The following is a 25,091-nucleotide window of genomic DNA, read 5'->3' as shown; positions in this document are numbered from 1 at the left end:
CACAGGGGTCACTTTTCCATCAAAATCAAAGAATACCAATTTTTAAGCTATTAATGGATCATAAACCTAATGGATCCAAAGCTCAGTGCCAACAGGAAAGCTAGACAGTTGTTCAACAGCTTTCTGGTCTGGAAAGCAGGGAAAGCTATCTTCCTGTCATGGTTTTCCAATTACATAACACAAAAATGCTTCAGAGTTCTTAAAAATATTTTATTTGTTAACTATTTTTAAAGCTGTGATTAAAAATGTCAAACATTCACAAGTGTTATTAATATTCACCAAATTTTAACAGCATGAAGACTTCTGATGCATTAACTTGAGCTAACTGTAGAACTTACTCGTACAGACCTCAGGCTAATTTCTTACCATCTTTGTGCACAGATTTGAACATTTCATAATTTTTTTTAACAAAAGTTTTGGATACTTTTTATCTGACATTATATTGTTGACAGTAATAATAAATACCATTGATCTATTTTACATTTTCTTAGAATTACATATTAGGTTTTGTTTGAGGTAGGAGAAGAGATTTTGAAGAGGCTGCTGAAAGAAAAATTTAAAAACCATCATCTGAAAGCAATCCATTCACAGATAAATTGAGGGTTGACAGGGTGGAAGAACTGAAGATTGAAACTAAAATAGTTAAAGCTTCCCCCATTACCATACTTTTCTAGAGGTAAAGACTTCCTAGTGAATCCTATAAATAGAAGTGTGATATCCATAGATATTACACTTGAAGACTGGAGACTTGGGTTCAACCAAGGCCTCACAATTTGCTAGCTGTGACACCCTGGGCAAGCCTGTTAGTCTGTGTATTAGTTGTATGTTATTAAACAGAGATAATAAAACCTCTCTCAGAGAAATCTGAGGTTTGATGAGATACTATATGTAAAAGTACCTCAAAAACAATAAAAGTCTATACAATTGTAAGTTTTTTTTTTTGGCTGAATTCTACCTTAGACCATGGTAAGAACTGCTAAGCATTAGAGGAGGTACTTAAATTATGACCTGCTGTCATGGTCAATATACCACACGGTCCTTTACGTTCAACAGGGACTCTGAACGCTCAACTTGCTGCTACCTGACTTGAGTGCACAATATTGGGACCTCTGATACCAGTTTCTCACATTTAATATCTATATTGTTTCTGTTGAACCTTAAAAAGGACTTTCCATCCATTTCCACTGTCACCCACGCTAGTAAAATATCCCTGCTTCCACTCTTTTTAATCCTCTATTATTGTATCTTAAACAGTGATGTCACATCAATCATCCTTTTTTCACTCTGTCACCCAGGCAGGAATAAAGTGGCATATCTTGGCTCACTGCAACCTTTGCCTCCTGGGCTCAAGCATCCTCCCACCTCAGCCTCCCGAGTAGCTGGGGTGACAGGCACATACTACAATGCCTGGCTAATTTTTTGTAGAAATGGGGTTTCATCATGTTGCCCAGGCTAGTCTCAAACTCCTGTGCTCAAGAGATCTGCCCACCTTGGCCTCCCAAAGTGCTGGCATTACAGGTGTGAGCCACCACACCCAGCCTAATATCAATCATCCTTAAAGGCTATATCCATTATGTCACTGCCTTATTTAAGAGTCAAGAATAATTAGGATTAAAAAGAAGATATGTTTGAGGTCATCTGTTTAAGAGTTTGGAGTTAGATTACATAACCTTAAATGTTAGGTTCAAGAGTTGAGATAATTTCTGTAGGCAAAGAAAAGCTACCACCAGATTTTAAGTAAAGAAGAATAGCAGGTGAAAAGTCATATCAAAGGAGAATTAACCAGGCCATAAGATTAATCTGACACTGGTGTCTAAGTGTGAGTGTGAAGGGGAGGGAGGTAGGGAAAGAAGAAACTGTGAGTCCCTCATGGGCAAGTATCTCACATTCATCTCAGGCTCCATCCCTAGGACTCAGCCCAGGGTACCCCCAGTATGGGAGTAAGTCTGTTTGTTTCATAAACACTGGATGTTCAAGTGTCTTCCTTTGCGAATAGTCTGGGCATTTCTACTATGTTAAATGCTATTTACTTATATACATAAATGGGGCAAATAATCGTAAACTGTGATTATCATAAATCTAATTTTTATTTATTTACAATCTGTAATAATAAGTCAAGAATATCAAATCATTTGGAAAAATCTATTGATTTTCTAATAACTTACAAATATCTAGAAAGATGCATTCTCTGCCTAATAGATGAATATTTTAGTAAGTCAGTTTTTAAAATCTCAGCATTCTTTGATTTAAAATTAATGATTTAGGCTGGGCGTGGTGGCTTACACCTGTAATCCCAGCACTTCGGGGGACCAAAGCGGGAAGATCACTCGAGGTCAGTAGTTCGAGACCAGCCTGGCCAAGATGGTGAAATCCCATCTCTGTTAAAAATACAAAAATTGGTCAGATGCGGTGGCTCACGCCTGTAATCCCAGCACTTTGAGAGGCCGAGGTAGGCAGATCACGAGGTCAGAAAATCAAGACCATCCTGGCTAACACAGTGAAACCCCGTCTCTACTAAAAATATAAAAAATTAGCCGGGCATGGTGGCAGGCACCTGTAGTCCCAGCTACTCAGGAGGCTGAGGCAGGAGAATCACTTAAAGCCAGGAGGCGGAGGTTGCAGTGAGCGAAGATCTCATCACTACACCCTAGCCTGGGTAGACAGAACAAGACTCTGTTTCAAAAAAATAAAAAAAATTAATGATTTAATAAAACAAAGATTAAGTCAACTACTATACTTAATACATCTGTTTATTTCCTTGAAATGAAATAACTTTTGTACTACTGATATCTGATCTGATATAAATTAGATATTTTAGATAACAGTATGGCATTTTAGAATTTAGTATTTATCCTGGAGAAAATCTTTGCAAGTTTTGTTTATTAAAATCTCATGAAACTTTGAAACTGATCAAATAGCATTTCACCTGAAAACGAAGAAAATTCTTGTATAATTCTTGCTGTTTAACCTGAAGTTCAGTTGGAGGCTCACCAAATACATTTCCCCGAGCAAAAGGAGAGCTCTGTGTTTGCATATGACCTTGAAAGAAATATTTTGCAAAAACATACTATTAGTCAATGCTTAGAAAATGTAACAGTTAAAGAATGAACAGTTTGCTAATAAATTCATTTTTAAAAAAAAAAAGTCCAAAGATTAAAATCAGAAGGGGAAGGTTGAGATTAGAATCTGAAGATCAGATGAACAGTAGTAAGAGAAAGAAAAATGGTAATACTAAAATAAAATTAACAGTTTAAAAAATCAAATAATACCTGAAAGATACAAAGGAAACATAAAAGCTAACAGCTTAAACAACCCTCATTGCAACAAAGGCTTTAAAATAGAATTTATAAAGAGAAAAAAAGTACATATTTACATTCTTCAGTATGTGAATATCCTTTACTTAAAAATATTGCTTAATAACATATTAAAATGTATTACGTAACATATATTTAAAATTTTCTAAAATTGTTTTTAAAAATCAGTAATTTCAAAATTCTTCCCAATAGCTTAAATGACAGAATAGAAAGTCAGCTTTGAAAAACATATTTAACAAATTAGAATGCGTCTTAATTATTGTAATCGTTTTTATTTTTAAAACTCTCAAATTAATGAGATATAAACATGAACAAAAATTTTTTAGCATATATTACCTATAAACAGTATCATATATTCTTGGAATGGAAAAAATTATTTCATAAAAGCAATTCGAAAAACAATTATACCCTTAGAGTCTCTTTGAATGCAGATGGGAAAAAAATGACATTTAAATTTAAGCCTCATACAACTTTTTATATTATTTTTGAGTTTCTGACTCATTCTTTATACCATTAAACTAAAGCATGTACTTCTTTTTTTGTTTTTTGAGACAGAGTCATGCTCTGTCACCCAGGCTGGAGTGCAGTGGCATGATCTCGGCTCACTGCAACCTCTGCCTCCCAGGTTCAAGCTATTCTCCTGCTTCAGCCTCCCAAGTAGCTGGGACTACAGGCATGTGCCACCACGCCTGGCTAATTTTTTTTTGTATTTTTAGTTGAGACGGGATTTCGTCACGTTGGCCAGGCTGGTCTCTAACTCCTGACCCTCAGATGATCCGCCCGCCTCGGCCTCCAAAAGTGCTGGGATTACAGGCGTGAGCCACCACGCCCAGCCTAAAGCATGTATTTCTCGCATGTAGTTTCGTATAGGCAAATTGCTTTGCAGTTCAGCTATCAGTCAGGTCTATTTTGCTTTTGTATTTAAATTTATTAATGCTTATTTGAACAGACTGGCAGAAAGCCAAATCAATATTTAAACATTATGAATATTTTTTCCCTCTAGAAAATTTTCCTACTGAAAACAAACTAAATATACACCTTGAAGGCTCTTTTAAATTTTATGCTGTGGTGGAAAAGCTGATTAGCAAAACAAACTTGAGTAGCATGTTTCACCAGGATGCTCACTCCTATTCTAAACCTTTGGGGCAATTAGAGAAGAAATATTATTAGAGACAGACAAGAGAAGTCCTTTTAGAAATGAATCAACTATAAAAGGAAAATCATAGGGAAACACTTGCTATATACAAAGAAAGCAGAAATGTATCTTGGCATGATAAGCCAAAAAAATAAATTTAAGCCAAATTCGTATTAGACTTCATAAGCCACAGCTCATCCAAAAACCATAAAATAAAAGAAAAAATAATGAACATTATAAAGGGCATCAGAAACAAACCTAATGAAGATAAAATATTAGAGGATAAGGAAACTTAAACACATGTTGTAACATTCAATTTTCAGCTATATTCAAGTTCCTTCAGGCTTTTAAAATATCAAATGCTATATATATGCAAAGATATGTGTCTGTGTGTACAAACATACACACACATGCATTCATACACATATATATGGCATAGCACAAAATTAGGTGGCTTTGAATCATTTCTTGCATTGAGAAAGTTTATTTTAGATTAATTAATTCTTTTTTTTTTTTTGAGATGGATTCTCACTCTGTCGCCAGGGTGGAGAGCAGTAGCATGATCTCAGCTCACTGCAACCTCCTATTCCCAGGTTCAAGCAATTCTCCTGCCTCAGCCTCCCAAGTAGCTGGGACTACAGGCACATGCCACCACGCCCAGCTAATTTTTGTATTTTTAGTAGAGATGGGGTTTCACCATGTAGGCCAGGATGGTCTCAATCTCCTCACCTCATGATCCGCCTGCCTCGGCCTCCCAAAGTGCTGGGATTACAGGCGTGAGCCACTGCACCCAGCCAATTAATTAATTCTTAGGGAAGGAAAGTCTAATTTGGGAATTTCAATTCACAAAAAAGGGGAGTTGTAAACATTTTATGGGTTTTTTTAATTCAATTCTTAAAACAGAACATCTTGGCAACAATACCAGCGTAAAAACCTGGCAGTGGTACAGAAAGGCTATAGGCAACAAATCTTGCTGTGCATGTTTAATCATCAGGCTTATGCTTTTGGGAAGGGATCATGGGAACTGTTGATTTTCTGGTGTTTTTGCTTGGTGTGCAAAGCTAGATGGCTAAAAAGTGTTATTACTAACATAGCGAAAGTTCTAGGCTGAGCCAGAACTACAAACAATACCAGGTATGGAAGAAAAGGGTAGAGAAAGACTGTATGGCAATGAGATCTCAATACAGACTACTAGAAGCAGCAGCAAATGAGAAAAATATCAGAAATAAGTCAAAATTCTCTCTTAGCAGCAATAACATGAAAAGGTGTTGTGATGTTCTTACCACACACTATTACAAATTATAAGAGCCAAATCAATAATATTGTCAAAATCAAAGGTTCCAATTTTAGTGCTCTAAAAATCAAAACTGGATCCGATAAAATATATTGTAGAACAAAGAAAGCATTTTCTCATAATTAGAAAACACTGGTACAAGCTGCCCATGAAAACGGTAAATAATCCATCTCTTAAAGTGTTCAAAAAGGCTACAGATATATGTGCTACCATCAAAGCCTTGAAAGATGCAGGGCTATGACTCTAATCACAGCTCCCCACTTCACTTATCTGTTTAGCCAAAAATAAGGGTTAAAAACAAAAAAGACTACATGATCAGTCACAAATATTTTAGAACTTCCTAATGAAAAGTTCTTTTCTAGTCTAAAATCAAAACTTCTGTGAAAGCAAAGTAGAATTTTGTAATGAATAAATGGCCAGTTTTATAGGCATCAAAATATAGTGTGACGTGGTGTATTAAATTTTATTTTTAAATATATAACACAATTTAACATACTTGACAACTTTTCCTGGTATGTCAAAAAAAAGATATTGAATAATTTTCATCTTACAGAATTTTTGATTAAAGGATATTAATAGTAAATCAAAGATAAGTAGTTAAGAGGCATGTAACCAGGCGGTGGCTCAAGCCTGTAATCCCGGCACTTTGGGAGGTGGAGGCGGATGGATCACAAGGTCAGAAGTTCAAGACCAGCCTGGCTAAATGGTGAAACCCCATCCCTACTAAAAATACAAAAATTAGCCAGGCGTGGTGGTGGGCACCTGTAATTCCAGCTACTTAGGAGGCTGAGGTAGAGAACTGCTTGAACCCAGGAGGTGGAGGTTGCAGTGAGTTGAGATTACGCCACTGCACTCCAGCCTGGGTAACAAAGTGAGACTCCATCTCACACAAAAAAAAACATTGCTTCATTTCTTTGTATACTGCTGTTTTACAAGGGAGGGTAAATGATTACTAAAACAAGCAAAAAATGAATTTCCCTGTACAATTTATCATATCACAATGATACTGTTTCACTAATTCAAACAGCTATGGATGTAAGATGCAAATTGTGTATGTGTGTAAAAAGAGTGTTTGATTTTAAGAAATGTCTCCCACTAGCAAAATAAAAATGTTAGCAGCAGCTAAAGGATACATAGCAAGTTACAAAGCTGAGAAGAAACACAGTAGTAAGAAGTAACCTTTCCCTATTCACCTTTTTTCAAAGTAACTATGAAGAAAAGGCATTTTATGAATAGTGTGTTATGTTTCCTGTATCAGAATAGCCAAATTCTCAAGATCCTAATAAGAACTTAGTCACAGAACAGAAATGTTACTGAACAATTTCAGAAATGTAAAAAAAAAAAAAAATGTGATTAAAAACCTGAGCTTTTATTTGCAGCATCTTCTAGGTTCTCAGCATTTGAAGTGGCTAAATTTGGGTCTAGAGATACAACAGCCCTTTTATCTTCATATGTTCTTGCATCTGGGTTATGGTAGGCATCTATATTTTGTCTGTGCATCCTATTCAAATCAGCTGAGAGGAAAAAATAAGCCATTTATTTCAATAAACACATTTCTGTAATTGGCATGCAAAATATATTTTCTTAAAATAGGGAGTCAGAAAGAAAAACAATAGGACAAAGTTGGGAATAATTCAATGATATGTTGGTGCCCTGAAAAGAGAAAAAAAAATTATCAAACTTTTAAGATTTTCAAAAAATAACCCTTAAAAATAATCTCAATTAGTAGATAAATTGATCAATACATAAATCTTTAACAAAACATAAAAGCAATATTAGCAGTATCTATGTTACTTCAGAACTTAGAATTTCTTTAATATAGAAAAAATATAGCAACAATTTAAAACAACTCATAGTGAAATTTACCTGTCATCGGTCTCCTAATAACACATAATTATGTGGAGTGGAGTTTTAAAATATATTCACAAATTACTTGGCAATCCTCCCTCAAAGGGTAAAGCTAAATTCCATTCCCCTTCAGTGGTGTCCAGAGTTAATAACTCACTTCTTATGACTAGCATATTGCAGAAATAATGTTATATGACTTCTGAGGCTACCTCATAAAAGAAATTATTTCCACCTTGCTTATCTATGGATCATTCACTCTGACGAAAGCCAACTGCCATATCATAAGGACACTAAGGGAGCCCTATGGAGAGGCCCATATGACAAGGAACTAAGGCCTCCTGAGCCATGTGAGGGAGCCATATTGAAAATGAATCTTACAGTCCCCATCAAGCCTCAGATGACTACTGCCATGGTCAACATCTTGGACTCCAACATTATGAGGGAGCCTGAGACAGAACCACCCAGCTAAACCACTCACAAATTTCTAACCCTCAGAACCGCAAGATAATAACTGTTTATCATGCTAAAACACCAAGTTTTGGGTTAATTCATTACATAGAATAGATATCTAATACAGCAAAAATCTGAGCACCTAGAATTGGGTCAAACAACCAATCTCAAAAACAGAACTGAATGATTACAGAACTTAAAGCTTTAATAAAATAAAAAGTACCTGTTTTCCATAAAACAAACAAACCAAAAAACTGGAACAGTATGGCAGCACTGAAAGTGAACTTAAACCTGGATATAAGTAGTATTTATCAGGAAGCCTGTTATGTTCAAGAATGTATTTTGAACATGAATCACAATTAGAATTCCAGATAGAACATGGCAAGTAATACATAAATGTTACAAAAGAGAATGGGAGTTCAGAATCAGGAAGGTTCACATTCTGTTACAATATTTAGGGCAGCTTGGACTTGGAAAATGTATAGGAGCTTCACAGATGAAGATAAGTAGGAAAGCATAATAGAGAAATAGAACAATGTGAGAAAGCACTCCAAGTGGGTAAAGCATGAGGAGTGTTCTGGCAACATTAAAGTAGTCCAGCTACACTAGAGCATAAAGCACATGTAATAGATCAATGGCAAATAAGACTGGAAACCACAGAATGGATACCTATTCTGGAATATCCTAAAACACATGTCAATGGCTCTCAATTTTGTTCTGTAGAAGGTAATGGAGGCAGTTTTGGTTGTTACAGAAGTGGGATTAATATATTAGTCTGGCCAGGCGTAGTGGCTCACACCTATAATCCCAGCACTTTGGGAGGCCAAAGAGGGTGGATTACTTGAGCTCAGGAGTTTAAGACCATCCTGGGCAACATGGTGAAATCCCATTTCTACTGAAAATACAAAAATTAGCTGGGCATGATGGCATGTACCTGTAGTCCCAGCTGCTTGGAGGGCTGAGGTGGGAGGATCACTTAAGCCGGGGGGGAGGCAGGTTGCAGTGAGTCAAAATTACACCACTGCACTCCAGGCTGGGTGACAGAGTGAGACTCTGTCTCAAAAAAAATAAAAATAAAAATGGTTGAGGGCAAAGAAAAAGATTTAAAGATCAATCTGTAGGGAAGACCTAAAGAGTAACACAGGAGTAAAAGAGATGACATGGAAGAGAATGGATGAAGGGATGAGAAACACACAAGGTCAGATGACAGTCCTTAGAAGAAAGATCATGCTCACAAACCTAGCAGAGTCTAACTCTAGTTCATAATGCACATCCAATAAATATTAGCTGAAGTCTGGACAGCATCTCAGAGGATACAAAGGACTTAGGGAAAAAAAGGAACTGTCAAGCCAGTTCAAAGAAGATAAAAGATGAGTAAAAATCATTAAATTGAAATTAGGTCATCAGGCTTTTTGATGACAATGTGGCATGGGGTGGTGGGGGGAGGGGGTACAAGCTAGATGTTATACTATGGAAAAAGAGCCGATAAGAGGGTGGTAAGAAGTGACAGCAACAAGCATGGACTACTTTCTGAATGTGTTTTATATGGTAAAGGAAGCATTTGTTTGTGTTTTAATACAAGTGACCTAAGCATGTTCAGAGGTAGAAAGAAGAAATAAATACAAAAATGCAAAGAGAAGGGACTGGGTAAAACCACAGAAAAAGGTGACTGCAAGAATTCCCAAGTGCCAAGGACTGGCAAGGCAGATAGATATTCTTGAAATAATCTACAGCTGTGTTGCCAAACTAGTGAGTGCTTAGGGAATGCAATCTTAGTTTGATAGTCACCTACACAAACCATACATTAGGAGATACCCTATATGTAAGCAAACTTCGATAACACATTATAATTTACTGTTGATTATATATGGACTTCTCAAGTGGAATAATATTCAACATATTTATATTAAGAGAAAATTAATTTCATCAGAGTACATAATTATTAAGATTTAAGACTATCAGATTTAGCAAGCAAACCAAATCCATATTGCTTTTTATTGGGAAAAATGATTTGGCAACTGGCCACTCCTTTTCCATCTGTCTGTGAGATGGTAAAATAAATGATTTGAAATCAGCTAAAAAATGAAAATTAAAAAAGGCACTTTGGTCAAGAGTAATTTGTCAACTGCAAAGACAGGACTTTATTTTAAATGTAAATCATCATAACATTCAATATAAAATTAGGAGCACTTACGTGCTCCTCACTGAGTGAATTAGCTCATTATAAAAAAATTAATTTTAATTAACTTCACAAGTTAGCTGCTACTCTTTATACTTTGGTGGAAAATACATATCAAAATATATTTTGTGAAGGGCTGAGATATGTTAAATGTTACTATAAACCCAGGATTATTCAGCAATTCATGGCTGACACAGAAACTCTTTTATAATGACCTAATTCAGAGAGCTAAGCAAAATTCCCAACCCTAGCACTACTAACAATACATGTATCAAAATTAACCTAATTTAAAATATATACACTTACTTATAGAGTAAAATTCTAACTGATGGCTCATAAAACAAATCTCACAAACTTAAAAACACTGAAGTCATTAAAAGTATATTCTCTCCAGCTGGGCGCAGCGGCTCATGCCTGTAATCTCAACACTTTGGGAGGCTGAGGTGGGAGGATCATTTGAGGCCAGGAGTTTGAGACCAGCTGGGCAAAACAGTGAGACCCCGTCTCTAAAAAAAATTTTGTAATTAGCTGGGCATGGTAGCATGTGTCTGTAATCCTTGCTACCGGGGGGGCTGAGGTGGGAAGATCACTTTAGCCAGGGAGGTTGAGACTGCAATGAGGCATGACCATGCCACTGCATTACAGCCTGGGCAACAGAGCGAGACCTTGTCTCGAAAAAAAAAAGAAAAGAAAAGTATATTCTCTTACAAAACAGAATACAAACTAGAATTGAATAAAAGAAAGCTCTCCGGAAAATCCCCTGATACTTGGAAATTCTTTAAGTCCACTTCCAAGTAACTAATGGGGGTCAAAGAAAAGTCACAAAGAAAATCAGAAAACTGAATGAAAATTAAAACAACACATCAAAATTTGTGATGTACAGCTAAAACAGTACTCAGAGGGAAATGTGTAGCATACTTAAATGCATAGAAAATAAGTAAGGTCTCAAATCATAATCTAAGCATCGACATTAAAAAATTAGAAAAGGGGGCTGGGCACGGTGGCTCACGCCTGTAATCCCAGCACTTTCGGAGGCTGAAGCGGGTAGATCACAAGGTCAGGAGTTCGAGACCAGCCTGGCCAGTATGGTGAAACCCCGTCTCTACTAAAAATACAAAAATTAGCCAGTTGTGGTGGTGTGTGCCTGTAGTCCCAGCTACTTGGAAGGCTGGGGCAGGAGAATCACTTGAACCCGGGAGGCGGAGGTTGCAGTGAGCTGAGATTGCGCCACTGCACTCCAACCTGGGCGACACAGAGAGACTCTGTCTCAAAACAAAAACAAAAAAAAAAGAAAGAAATTAGAAAAGGAAGAAAAGTAAGCACAAAGCAAACTAAAAGAAGCAAACAGTAAAGATAAGAGCAAAATCACTGAAACAAGAAGAAAAGCAGAGAAAAAAATCAATGAAAACTAAAGCTGATTCTATGAAAAGATCCATAAAGTTGATAAACATCCAGCCAGCCAGATTAAGAGAATATACAAATTACAAATATCAGGAATGAATGAGGAGCCATCACCACAGATCCTACAAACATTAGAATAAAAAAAAATATTATGAACATTATGCCAATAAACAAATAAATAAAATGAATAATTTCCTTGAATGATTCAAATGACCAAAGCTCACATAAGAAATAACTGAATGTTTCTTTATCTATTAAATAAAGTGAATTCATAGTTTAAAACTTTCCCAAAAAGAAAATTCCCCACCCAGATGGCTTCACTGGTGAATGCTTTTTTTTTTTTTTTTTTGAGATGGAGTCCCGCTCTGGCAGTGGCGCGATCTTGGCTCACTGCAACCTCCACCTCCTGGGTTCAAATGATTCTCCTGCCTCAGCTTCCCGAGTAGCTGGGACTACAGGAGCACAGCACCACACCCAGCTAATTTTTTTTTTTTTTAGTAGAGATAGGGTTTCACCGTGTTGGCCAGGATGGTCTCGATCTCTTGACCTTGTGATCCACCTGCCTCAGCCTCCCAAAGTGCTGGGATTACAGGCGTGAGCCGCCACACCCAGCCTTCGCTGGTGAATTCTAAACACAGAAAAAACATTTCCCAGCTAGGCAATGTGGCTCACACCTATGTATTCCCAGCACTTTGGGAGGCCAAGGTGGGAGGATCACTTGAGCTCAGGAGTTCAAGACCAGCCTAGGCAACATAAACATAGTGAGACCCTGTTTCTACAAAAAATAAAAAAATTTAGCCAGGTATGGTGGCACATGCCTGTAGTCCCAGCTACTCAGGAAGTTGAGGTGGCAGAATTGCTTCAGCCCAGGAGGTTGAGGCTGCAGTGAGCCGTGATTACATTACTGTACTCCAGCTTCTGCGACAGAGCAAGACTCTGTCTCAAAAAACAAACAAACAAAAAACAAAAGAAAAAACATTTCCCAATTCGTGTTATCAGGCCAGAATTACCCTGACACCAAAACCAGACAACATTATAAAGAAATAAAAAACCAGAATATCTTATGAGCCTAGATGCAAAAATCTCTGACAAAATACTAGCAAATCAAATTCTACAAGACGTATAAAAGACAATAATACAGCTTGGTTTTTCCCAGGAATGCAAGATTGGCTGAATATTCAAAAATCAATCAATGTAATTTACCATACGTCAGAAGGGTAAGGAAACCACATTATCATCTCAATAGATGCAGAAAAGCACCTGACAAAATTCAACATACACTCACAATGAAACCTCTAAGCAAACAAGGAATAGAACATCCTCAATGGGATAAAAGAAAAATCAACTAAAAGCCTACAGCTAACTTAATGGTGAAAGATTGCTTTCCATCTGAAATCAGAGACAAGACAAGGATGTCTGCACTCATGAATTCTTAACACTGTACTGGAGTTCTTAAACAGGGCAAAAGGCAATTAAAATGAACAGAAGGCATCAGACTGGAAAGAAATAAGTAAAACTAACTCTACTGACAGATGCTATGATTGCCTACAATAAAAATCAAAGAATCTACAAAAAAACTATTAAAACTAACAAGTGAGTTTAGCAACCACACAGACTACAGACAATATACAAAATTTACCTGTATTTCTATAGACCATCAATGAATAAATGAATTAAAAATTTTTTAATGTAACATTTTAAAATAGCTTCAAACCACATGAAATATTTAGGGAAACAATTAACAAAATATACACAAGATCTGCCACCAAAAACTACAAAATATTGCTGAGAGAAATTAACTAGAAGCAATAAATGGATACACACTGCCCACTCACGGATCAAGAGGCTCAATATTATTAAGATGCTGGCTGTTCCAATATTATCTATAAAGTCAATGGAATCCCAATGAAAATGCCACCATGCTTGACATGACAAAGTAACAGTAATAGTAATAATTACTTACTATAACATTATTTACTTAGTATAACTTATTACTAAATAATATTACTATATTACTATAGTGATAGTAAAATATGTGAAGAAGTTGAGTTGTCAAAAGATCTTGAAAAAAAAGAACAAAGCTGGAGGACTCAAAACTTTTCAATTTCAAAACTTACTACAAAGCTATAGTAATCAAGAGACTCTGATATGGGCAAAAGGACAGACATATAGAGCAATGGAACAGAGAGAGACAGAGAGATTGAGAAAGAGGAATTTCACAGATTGGAGGAGACTAAAGAGACATGAACTAAATGCATTATAGGATCCTGGACCAGAGCCTAAAATACAATAAGGACATTAGGAAAAGAAAAAAAAAAACTGGTAAAATTCGAACAAGGTATGTAACTTAATTATCGGCACTGTATCTAGGTTAATTTCTAATTTTGATCATTGTGCCATGATTATCTAAGACGTTAACGTCAGGGGAAACAAGGTGAAGGATACTCTCTACACCATCTTTGCAACTCTTTCAGGTCTTAATTTTACAATCGAAAAAGCTTTTTTTAAATGAGGTATCACTGCACTTTCAATAAAATAACTAAAAGTTTAAAGATGCATAATTTCAAGTGCTGATGAAAATTCAGAGCAACTAGAAACCTCATACTTTTCTGATAGGAATGCAAAATGACACAACAAAATTGGAGAATGTTCTGGCAGTTTCTTACAAAGTTAAACACTTACTATTCAACCCAGCAATTCTATTCCTAGGCACTTACCCAAAAGAAATAAAAATTTATGTTCACACAAAGATCTGTAAGTGAATGTTTCTAACAGCTTTATTTATAATAGCCTTGAACTGTAAACAGCCCAAATATCTATCAACTGTGATACCTCCAGACAATGCAATACTATTCAGTAATAAAAAAATAAGCTACTGACATATGCAACAACATGGATGAATCTCAGAAACACTATGCTAAAATACAAATGTCAGAAAAAAGGCAATATTTTCACGCCAGAAACGAGATCACAGATTGGCATGGGTGGACGAGTAAGTAAGAGAACTGACTAACTAATCATCCTGTTAATCAATTGGAACTATGAGATACCATCTTTCAAAGTGGTTTTTAATTTTATCTTTTAATTTATTTTTATTGACATTTTTCTTTTGGTGTATACGTTTTAACATTTGACATGGACAGTTTCACATAAAGTTTCAAATAAAAACCTGAATAAAGAACGTTAATAAATGAAGAACTGAGAAAGACAACAGAATAAAATACTGTACAAATAATTAAAATGAGAAATATTTACTTTAAAAGGGGTGATACTTTACAGTTGCATGAATAACACATTTTTATACTTCATTAGTAACTACTATGCCTTATAAAGAGATCTTCTTAGGTAAGATAAGGGTGCTGTGTTAAGATTCAATTTTATTGATTTCTTTGGAATAAAAGATCAAAAAAAGAACAACAGGAGTAATTAGAAAAGTCAGCAGCAGAATTAAAGTTAGCCAAGATAATGAACAGATGTTATGTGGTCTTAGTTATCACACTGCTCTATACTACATATTTCAAATGTAATGTTCCCGCCTTCTCTAAAATGTAGTAGCTACGCTGGGTGCAGTCGCTCATGTCTGTAATCCTAGCACTTTGGGAGGCCGAGGTGGGTGGATCACCTCAGGTCAGGAGTTCAAGACCACCAACATGGTGAAACCCCATCTTTACTAAATACACAAAATTAGGCGGGCGTGGTGGCACATGCCTGTAATCCCAGCTACTCAGAAGGCTGAGGCAGGAGAACTGCTTGAACCCGGGAGGCAGAGGTTGCAGTGAACTGAGATTGCATCATTGCACTCCAGCCTGGGCAAAAGAGCGAAACTCCATCTCAAAAAATAAAAATAAAGATAAAATGTAGCATCCACATACAAAATAAACTGATACTCTTTAAGTCATGAGTTTACTTGCTTTGAAAATATCATTAAAAGAGTTATACTGTATTTGATAAAATAGTATGCCTTTTCTATTTCATGGCATGAAGATGGCATTAAATAAGCCAACTAAACATTACTATTAAAAACTGAAATCTAAGAAGCATTTTCTCCATGCTCATTAGGTCACGCAATTCTAAAATAATGTGGAAACATTTTCTCCATGCTCATTAGGTCAAGCAATTCTAAAATAATGTTTTATAACTCAATAACCCAAATTTATCCTACTCACTTCCACCAATTAAAGGCATACAGAACACCATAATTGTATTGTTTGAACGAGAAATAATCTTAGAGGTAGATTTTAGAAAACTGCTCCATCCCAATGTTTTCCAATGTTTCACTCAGTTAAGCACATTTTTCATGGTAACTAGTTATTTCTATCAATTTATAATTTAAATTTACTGTAGCAAAGATTGCCCATATGGCTATTAATCCCCATGTCCTTCTCCTGAGCATAAAGAAAGTTAAACTTCCCAGCCGCCCAAGCAGTTAGGTTAGAACCTATAACTAGGTCTGAACAATGGAATGAAGGCAAAAGTGATCTTCCTCCACATCCAGGCCAGGCCCCAACAAAATCCTCAATTTGTCCCTGGACAAGAAGAAAAGGACTCTAAAATGAAGGAATGAAACAATCGATCCCTGAGTCACTTCTTGGAGGAGAACCACCCAAACAGCATCAGAGTGGGACAAAAGTGGATGCCTAACAAGAGAGGCCTTAAGCTTCTAAGAATTTGGGTTTGTTTATTACAGCACTTTCCATTAAATGCCTGGACTAATACCTTCACTTTAATACCTGTAGTTTAAAAGAAAATATTATAGCACTATTCATAAATGGAAAACTAGTGTTTTTCTAATATATTTTCAAGTAAACACTTATCTATTAAAATAAGAAATGTTAGCTAGGCATCATCTAAAATCATTTCATCGATAAAGAAAGTAATAAGAGTTTCACTCTTTCAAAACTGTGAGAAAATTATTCATGAAGTGAAGATAGGAAAGGAACAAATCTTTTGGGAAGAAAAAAAGAGCTATTAAAATTAAAGTAGGCTGGGCACGGTGGCTCACACCTGTAATCCCAGCAATTTGGGAAGCTGAGGTGGGTGGGACACCTGAGGTCAGGAGTTTGAGACCAGCCTGACCAACATGGTGAAACCCCGTCTCTAATAAAAATACAAAAATTAGCCGGGTGTGGTGGTGCATGCCTATAAATCCCAGTTACTTGGAAGGCTGAGGCAGGAGAATTGCTTGAACCTGGAGGCAGAGGTTGCAATGAGCCAAGATGGTGCCATTGCACTCCAGCCTGGGTGACAGAGTAAAACTCTGTCTGAAAAAAATTAATTAAATTAAAGTAAATTAAAGTGGGCCTCAAATATACCTTCAAAAAAAAACAATATTTAACACACAAAGGCATAATACATAAAAATTCTTTTTTTATTATTATTATACTTTAAGTTTTAGGGTATGTGTGCACAAAGTGCAGGTTTGTTACATATGTATACATGTGCCATGTTGGTGTGCTGCAACCATTAACTCGTCATTTAACATTAGGTATTTCTCCTAATGCTATCCCTCCCCCCTCCCCCCACCCCACAACAGGCCCTGGTGTGTCATGTTCCCCTTCCTGTGTCCATGTGTTCTCATTTTTCAATTCCCACGTATAAATGAGAACATGCGGTGTTTGGTTTTTTGTCCTTGCAATAGTTTGCTGAGAATGATGGTTTCCACCTTCATCCATGTCCCTACAAAGGACATGAACTCATCATTTTTTATGGCTGCATAGTATTCCATGGTGTATATGTGCCACATTTTCTTAATCCAGTCTATCATTGTTGGACATTTGGGTTGGTTCCAAGTCTTTGCTATTGTGAATAATGCCACAATAAACATACGTGTGCATGTGTCTTTATAGCAGCATGATTTATAGTCCTTTGGGTATATACCCAGTAATGGGATGGCTGGGTCGAATGGAATTTCTAGTTCTAGATCCCTGAGGAATCACCACACTGACTTCCACAATGGTTGAACTAGTTTACAGTCCCACCAACAGTGGAAAAGTGTTCCTATTTCTCCACATCCTCTCCAGCACCTGCTGTTTCCTGACTTTTTAATGATCGCCATTCTAACTGGTGTGAGATGGTATCTCATTGTGGTTTTGATTTGCATTTCTCTGATGGCCAGTGATGATGAGCATTCTTTCATGTGTCTGTTGGTTGCAGAAATGTCTTCATTTGAGAAGTGTCTGTTCATATCCTTTGCCCACTTTTTGATGGGGTTGTTTGTTTTTTTCTTGTAAATTTGTTTGAGTTCATTGTAGATTCTGGTAATGCCACATATCTACAACTATCTGATCTTTGACAAACCCAACAAAAACAAGAAATGGGGAAAGGATTCCCTATTTAATAAATGGTGCTGGGAAAACTGGCTAGCCATATGTAGAAAGCTGAAACTGGATCCCTTCCTTACACCTTATACAAAATTAATTCAAGATGGATTAAAGACTTAAATGTTAGACCTAAAACCATAAAAACCCTAGAAGAAAACCTAGGCAATACCATTCAGGACATAGGCATGGGCAAGGACTTCATGTCTAAAACACCAAAAGCAATGGCAACAAAAGCCAAAATTGACAAATGGGATCTAATTAAACTAAAGAGCTTCTGCATGGCAAAAGAAACTACCATCAGAGTGAACAGGCAACCTACAGAATGGGAGAAAATTTTTGCAATACATAAGAATTCTAACTCAACATCCAATCTTCCGATTCTATCACTCATCTATTCCTACAATATATAATACCTAAAGAACATGAAATGTGTATCTTTGATCTACTTTTATTTCTGCTTAACTAAACACTAAACAAAGACCATCCTAATATATATACAACAGCCCTTTGTAACTGCGGGTTCCACATCTGTGGATTCAACCAACCACAATTCGAACACATTAAAAAACAACAAAAAAGGATGCTTGCATCTGCACTGAACATGTGAAAAGTCTTTTTTTCTTGTCATTATTCCCTAATTAATACAAGATTACAACTATTTACATAGCATTTTCACTGTATTAGGTATTACAAGTAATCTAGAGATGACTTAAAGTATACAGGAATATGTGTGTAGGTTATATGCAAACACTTTACCAATTTTATATCAGGAACTTGAGCATCCATGGATTTGGGTATTCACAGGAGATCCTGGAACCAATGTCCCATGGTTACCAACAGACAACTGTATATAACAAGTTGTATAAAGCCACTCTTTCGAAGTATTTGTTGTGTGATTACTAGATCAAACATTTTTGAGAGTACATAATTCAAAGATAAATCAACAAATTATGAAACTTGCTAGAAAGTTTCTATGATCATGTCTTCTTTTTCCCAAAGGAATTCTTGCAATGAGCAGGTATACTGCATATATAAATTAAACACAAAATCCCCTCCCAAAACTGTTTTAGATCCTTTATTTCTAAGACATCTTATTAGTTTATTTTTTTTAATTGTAATACGGGTTTTATCATTTTTATGAGGAAACAAAATATTCTAAGTACCAGTTTCAGTAAAAACTTACCAACTAACATGAGCTTTTCTCTGCAGCTGGGTTATCAACATCAGAGGATGAAATATTTATAATAAAAACAAATGAATAGTATTCTGAAGAAGAAATGCTTTCTAGCCTCTGTTATTATATTTATTCTTAAAATACCTCATATGCATTAAGTTACATACATACCTTGCTATAGAGGCTGATTCCTACTTTTTTCTACTCCCCAGTCTTTTAAAAAGTTAAAAATAATTTAGCTTATTTTAAAAACAAGTCAGTAGAAATAACGTACTTATCAGATTTCCTTTTGCATCCCTGAGAGGAGCACCACCTCCACCTTTTCCCCAGGGATTATATGTTCTCATTTCAGCTTCTAATTTAGCTTCATATTCTTCTTTTTCTTCACGTTCTTTCTTCCTTCTTTCTTCTCTTTCCCGAATCTTGACAACATAAAATATATTTAAAATAAATGCTGACAAGTATTCTGATACAAGAAGTTAGTAATACCAGATGTTATTTTTTGTGTTAGAAAACAAACAAAAAAAATTTGTTTTTTTTTTTTTTTTTTTTTCCAGTATACTCCCCTACAAAGGTTAAAATCACAAATATATGTAATACTCAATGTAAAAATACTTTAGGCCAGGTGTGGTGTGGTGGCTCATGCCTATGGAGGCCAAGGCGGGCAGATCACTTAAGGTCAAGAGTTCAAGACCAGCCTGGCCAACATGGCAAAACCCCATCTCTACTAAAATACAAAAATTAGCCGGGTGTGGTTGCGCACATCTGTAATCCCAGCTACTTGGGTGGCTGAGGCACAAGAATCGCTTGAACCCAGGAGGTGGAGTTTGTAGTCAGCCAAGATCGTGCCACTGCACTTCAGCTTGGGCAACATTATGCAAGACACTGTCTCTAAATAAATAAACAACATTAAAAATAAAAATAATTCAATGGCTAGAATACATAGCCCCTGTTCCTCTATACACACCAAATGACTTCCTAGCCACTAAGGCTACTTCAGACTCAACCAACTCCTCCTTCCCTACCCTAGTGTCTACCTGAGCCATTCCCTCTCTAACCCTGCCAGTTCCATGGGACCATCAGATCTCCCTATGTTCCTTTTTCATCTGTCCTTTCAAGGGGAATGCCCAGCCACAAAGTCTACCCTCAACCTTACCAGACCTACTTTCCCTAGGCAAACTCTATTCCCAGAATTCAGAGGCTGGAGGATCAACGCTCTCTGGGGAATGCTTGGTAACTTTAAATACAGGCATACCTCATTTTATTGTGCTGCATTTTATTGTGCTTTGCAGACATTGCATTTTTTTTTTTTTTTTTTTTGAGACGGAGTCTTGCTGTGTCACCCAGGCTGGAGTGCAGTGGTGTGATCTCGGCTCACTGCAAGCTCCGCCTCCCGGGTTCACGCCATTCTCCTGCCCCAGCCTCCGGAGTAGCTGGGACTACAGGAGCCCGCCACCACGTCCAGTTATTTTTTGTATTTTTAGTAGAGACGGGGTTTCGCCATGTTAGCCAGGATGGTCTCGATCTCCTGACCTCTGATCCACCCGCCTCGGCCTCCCAAAGTGCTGGGATTACAGGCGTGAGCCACCATGCCTGGCCACAGATATTGCATTTTTTACAAATTGAAGGTTTGTGGCAACCCTGCATTGAGGAAGTCTATCAGTACCATTTTTCCAACGGCATGAGCTAATTTCACGTCTCTGTGTCACATTTTGGTAATTCTCACAATATTTCAAACTTTTAAAATTATTATTACATCTGTTATGGTGATCTGTGATTGGTGATCTTTAGTGTTACTATTATAATTGTTTTGGGGCGCCATGAATCACACACACATAAGATGGCAAATTTAATGGATAAATGTCATATGTATTCTGACTATTCTACCAATCAGCCATTCTCCTGTCTCTTTCCCTCTCTTTGGGTCTCTCTTTTCCCGACAGAATACTGAAATTAGGCCAATTAATAACCCTACAATGGCATGTAAGTGTTTGAGTGAATGAAAGAGTCACATCTCTCACTTTAAATCAAAAGCTAGAAATGACTATGCTTAGTGGGAAAGGCTTGTCAAATGCATAGATAGGCCAAAAGCTAGGCCTCTTATGCTAAATAAACACTTTGCCCAGTTGCAAATGCACAGGAAAAATTCTTGAAGAAAATTAAAAGTGCTACTCCAGTAAACACATGAATAATAAGAAAGTGAAACAGCCTTATTGCTGTTATAGAGAAAGTTTTAGTAGTCTAAATAGAAGATCAAACCAGCCCAGCATTCCTTTAAGCCAAAGCCTAAACCAGAGCAAGGCCCTAACTTTCTTCAATTCTATGAAGGCTGAGAGAAGTGAGGAAGCTGCAGAAGAAAACTTGCAAGTTAGCAGAGGTTGGTTCATGAAGTTGAGGGAAAGCTGCCATCTCTATAACATAAAAGTACAACATGGGCTGGGCAGATCACTTGAGATGAGGAGTTCAAGACCACCCTGACCAACATGGCAAAACCCCACCTCTACTAAAAATACAAAAAAAAAAAAAATTACCTGGGCGTGGCAGTGGGCGCCTGTAGTCCCAGCTACTTGGGAGGCTGAGGTGGAGGTTGCAGTGAGCCGAGATCGTGCCACTGTACTCCAGCCTAGGCTGGGCGACAGAGTGCGACTTTGTCTCAAAATAAAAATAAAAATAAAAATAAAAAAGTACAACGTGAGGCAGCACATGCTGATGAAGAAGCTGCAATAAGTCACCCAGGAAGTCTAGCTCAGATAATTGATAAAGGTGGTTCCACTAAACAACAGATATTCAATGGAGACAAAACAGCCTTGTATTAAAAGAAGACTTTCATAGCTAGTAAAGAGAAGAAAAGCTGGTTTCAAGCTTCAAGGGACAGGCTGACTCTCTCATTAGAAGCTAATGCAGCTGGTGACTTTAAGTTGAAGCCAATGCTAATATACCATTCAGAAAACCTTAGGGCCCTTAAGAATGATGCTAAATCAGCCGGGCACGGTGGCTCACAACTGTAATCCCAGCACTCTGGGAGGCCTAGGCAGGTGGATCACAAGGTCAGGAGATCGAGACCATCCTGGCTAACATGGTGAAACCCCGTCTCTACTGAAAATACAAAAAGAAAATTAGCCAGGCTTGGTGGCAGGCACCTATAGTCCCAGCTACTCGGGAGGCTGAGGCAGGAGAATGGCATGAACCCAGGAGGCAGAGCTTGCAGTGAGCTGAGATCGAACCACTGCACTCCAGCATGGGTGACAGTGCGAGACTCCGTCTTAAAAAAAAAAAAAAAAAGGATGATGCTAAATCTACTCTACCTGTGCTCTAGAAAGCAAACAACAAAGCCTGTATTGCCGCACAACTGTTTTAAGAATGGTTTACTGAGTATTTTAAGTCCACTGTTGAGACTTACTATTAAAAAAAAAAGAGATTCCTTTCAAAATATTACTGCTCATTGACAATGCACCTGGTCAACCAAGAGCTAGATATACAAGAAGATTAACGTTGTTGTCATGCTTGCTAATACAATATCCATTCTGTAGCCCATTAACTCATGGAGTAATTTTGACACTGAATTCTTACTGTTCAAGAAATACGTTTCATAAAGCTATCGTTGCCACAGACAGTAATTCCTCTGATGGATCTGGGAAATCTAAACTGAAAGCCCTCTGGAGAGAATTTACCATTCCAGATGCCATCAAGAACATTTGTGAGTCATGGAAGGAAGTCAAAATATCGACAGTATCAGAAGTTTGAAAGAAGTTGACCCTAACCCTCATGGATGACTTCGAGGGATTCAAGACTTCAGCGGTAGAAGTAACTGCAGATGTGGAAGAAATAGCAAGAGAACTGGAATTACAAGTAAGGCATGGAAGACTTGAGAGAATTGCTGCAATCTCATGATAAAGTTTTAATGGATGAGGAGTTGCTTCTTATGAATGAGCAAAGAAAGTGGTTTCTTGAGATAGAGTCTACTCTTAGTGAAGATGTTGTGAACACTGTTGAGATGACAACAAAGATTTAGAACATTATATAAACTAAATTGATAAAGCATCAGCAGGGTTTTGAGAGGACTCCAAACTTTGAAAGGTCTACTGTGGATAAAATGGTATCAAACAGCATCGTATCCTACAGAGAAATCTCTCATGAATGGAGGAGTCAATTGATGCAGCAAACTTCACTGTTGTCTCATTTTAAGAAATTGCCACAGCCACCCAATCTTCAGCAACTGCCACCCTGATCAGTCAGCAGCCATCAACATTGAGGCAAGACTTTCCACCAGCAAAAGGATTACGACTTGCTAAATTTTTTTTAGCAATACAGTATTTTTAAATTAAGTTTACGTAGCTTGTTTAAGGCATGTTGCACCTTAATAGACCACAGTATAGTGTAAAGATAACTCTACAAGCACTGGGAAACCAAAAAATTCATGTGAATCATTTCATTGTGATATTTGCTTTATTGCAGTGGTCTGGAACCAAACCTGCAATATTTCTGTAAAGCTGTATTAAGCACAAAAAACAAATGTATTCTTATCATCACTAAGTATAGGCACAGGGTTGTTCTGTAGAGACATACGGATAGGCAATAAACAAGTGTCTACATTTTGGAAAGTCACTTTTAAACTCATAACCATATGCACAGTAAATTTAAGCAACCTTTTGCTCCAGCATAGCCAAAGATGTCATCACACACATCAAATAGACCTCTAGAGTTGAAAAATCTAGTTTTGTCAGTGGTGTTTTTAATATGCTCATGCAAAAACAGATTCTGAATTTAAAATTCAGTCTTTTATTTGTAGAATCCTAACCTACAAAAAATGTTGGTAATTCTGTAATTTTAAAAATCTATCTTTCAAGAAAGTTGCCCATGTAAAAGTTGAACAAAAGTACTTTTAAAAGAAATCCAAGTGGAAAAAGTAACCAAGTTAGAGTCCCAGGGCCCTCTCAGAGGGTAAGGGAATTCCCACAAAGAACCCCATACATTTGATAGTTACTCTTAAATTCTCTGCAAATATTACAAACTATGAAAGAACCCATTATCCTCCTCTGTAAACATGAACTACTACCTGTATTCCCCATTTTGGTTTATAACCTCATTATTCTCCTAGGAATCATCTTCAAACCCTCTGTTCTCATTCCCTATATCCAAGTCCTGTCAATGAAACCTGAGAATTGTCTCTTCTTAGATGTCTTCTCCAACGTCCCCATCTGGTCCAGGGCCTCATCACCACCTTACTGGACTATCTACTAAATAATTTCTCTGCCAATCTCTTCCCAATTGTCCAAATCACAACTAATTATCTTCATAAAAGATAAATCTGCTCAAAGCAACCAATCCTTTCACACTTTTCTTGGCTTAAAATTTCCTTCCTTCAGCTGCCCATAACCAGATGAAAATGAAAACCCCTTATTAGCTAGTCCTTCGCAATCTACTAGAACAACCTAACTAACTCTCCAGCCCCTTCTTCCACCCCAATTCCATTCTCTGTATACACCAGCAACTTCTAACATAGTCATTGCACAACATGCAGCTTAAATATCAACTACTGTGTGAAGTTCTCCCAACTGCCCCAGACAATTATCTTCCCTATCTTATACTTCCAACAGCGCTTTACTGTATCCACTTCAAAACTCAGCATTTTGAATTATAATTAACTGTTTTTTTCCCCTCCCCTGCCACACTCTGAGCTCTAAGGGACCACCATGCTTACACTTAAGAGGTTCAACAGTAAATGAGTAAATGAATCAATACCTGCTGCTGCAAAGCCTCTTGGTAAGACTGAAGTGACTGTTTGGAAGGTTTCGGTTTATCTTCAAAAATCAATCCTGAATTTATCACTTGATCACTTGTAATCTTCAGTTCATTCTGTCCAACCGTATTCCTACATCAAATACACAATAAATAATTTAAATCCATCAACGACAAAGCAAGAAGAAAATACAAGAGTTTTTTGAAATAGCATGGCATATAAATACATTTAAAAAT

General features: G+C 36.9%; 1 protein-coding gene across 20 annotated transcripts in view; it reads right to left on the bottom strand.

Moving 5' to 3' along the window:
- Positions 1-25,091, bottom strand: part of CSPP1 (centrosome and spindle pole associated protein 1) — a 136,540-nt gene that overhangs the window by 40,781 nt on the left and 70,668 nt on the right. For 12 of the 20 annotated variants that reach the window (XM_054497551.2, XM_054497550.2, XM_054497549.2 and 9 more), the window contains 4 exons: positions 24,858-24,987; positions 19,390-19,537; positions 7,105-7,257; positions 2,927-3,039 (listed from right to left, as the gene is read on the bottom strand). In XM_054497551.2, the coding sequence (XP_054353526.2) occupies positions 2,927-3,039; positions 7,105-7,257; positions 19,390-19,537; positions 24,858-24,987 (544 nt within the window). The remainder of the gene's footprint in view (positions 1-2,926; positions 3,040-7,104; positions 7,258-19,389; positions 19,538-24,857; positions 24,988-25,091) is intronic. The other 8 variants (XM_054497554.2, XM_054497552.2, XM_054497555.2 and 5 more) reach the window with 1 other exon arrangement.

This window comes from Pongo pygmaeus, chromosome 7, assembly GCF_028885625.2.
Source record: "Pongo pygmaeus isolate AG05252 chromosome 7, NHGRI_mPonPyg2-v2.0_pri, whole genome shotgun sequence".
NCBI classification, from domain to species: Eukaryota; Metazoa; Chordata; class Mammalia; order Primates; family Hominidae; genus Pongo; species Pongo pygmaeus.
The sequence above is the reverse complement of the archived record's forward strand: the minus strand, read 5'-3'. Positions and strand labels throughout refer to the sequence as shown.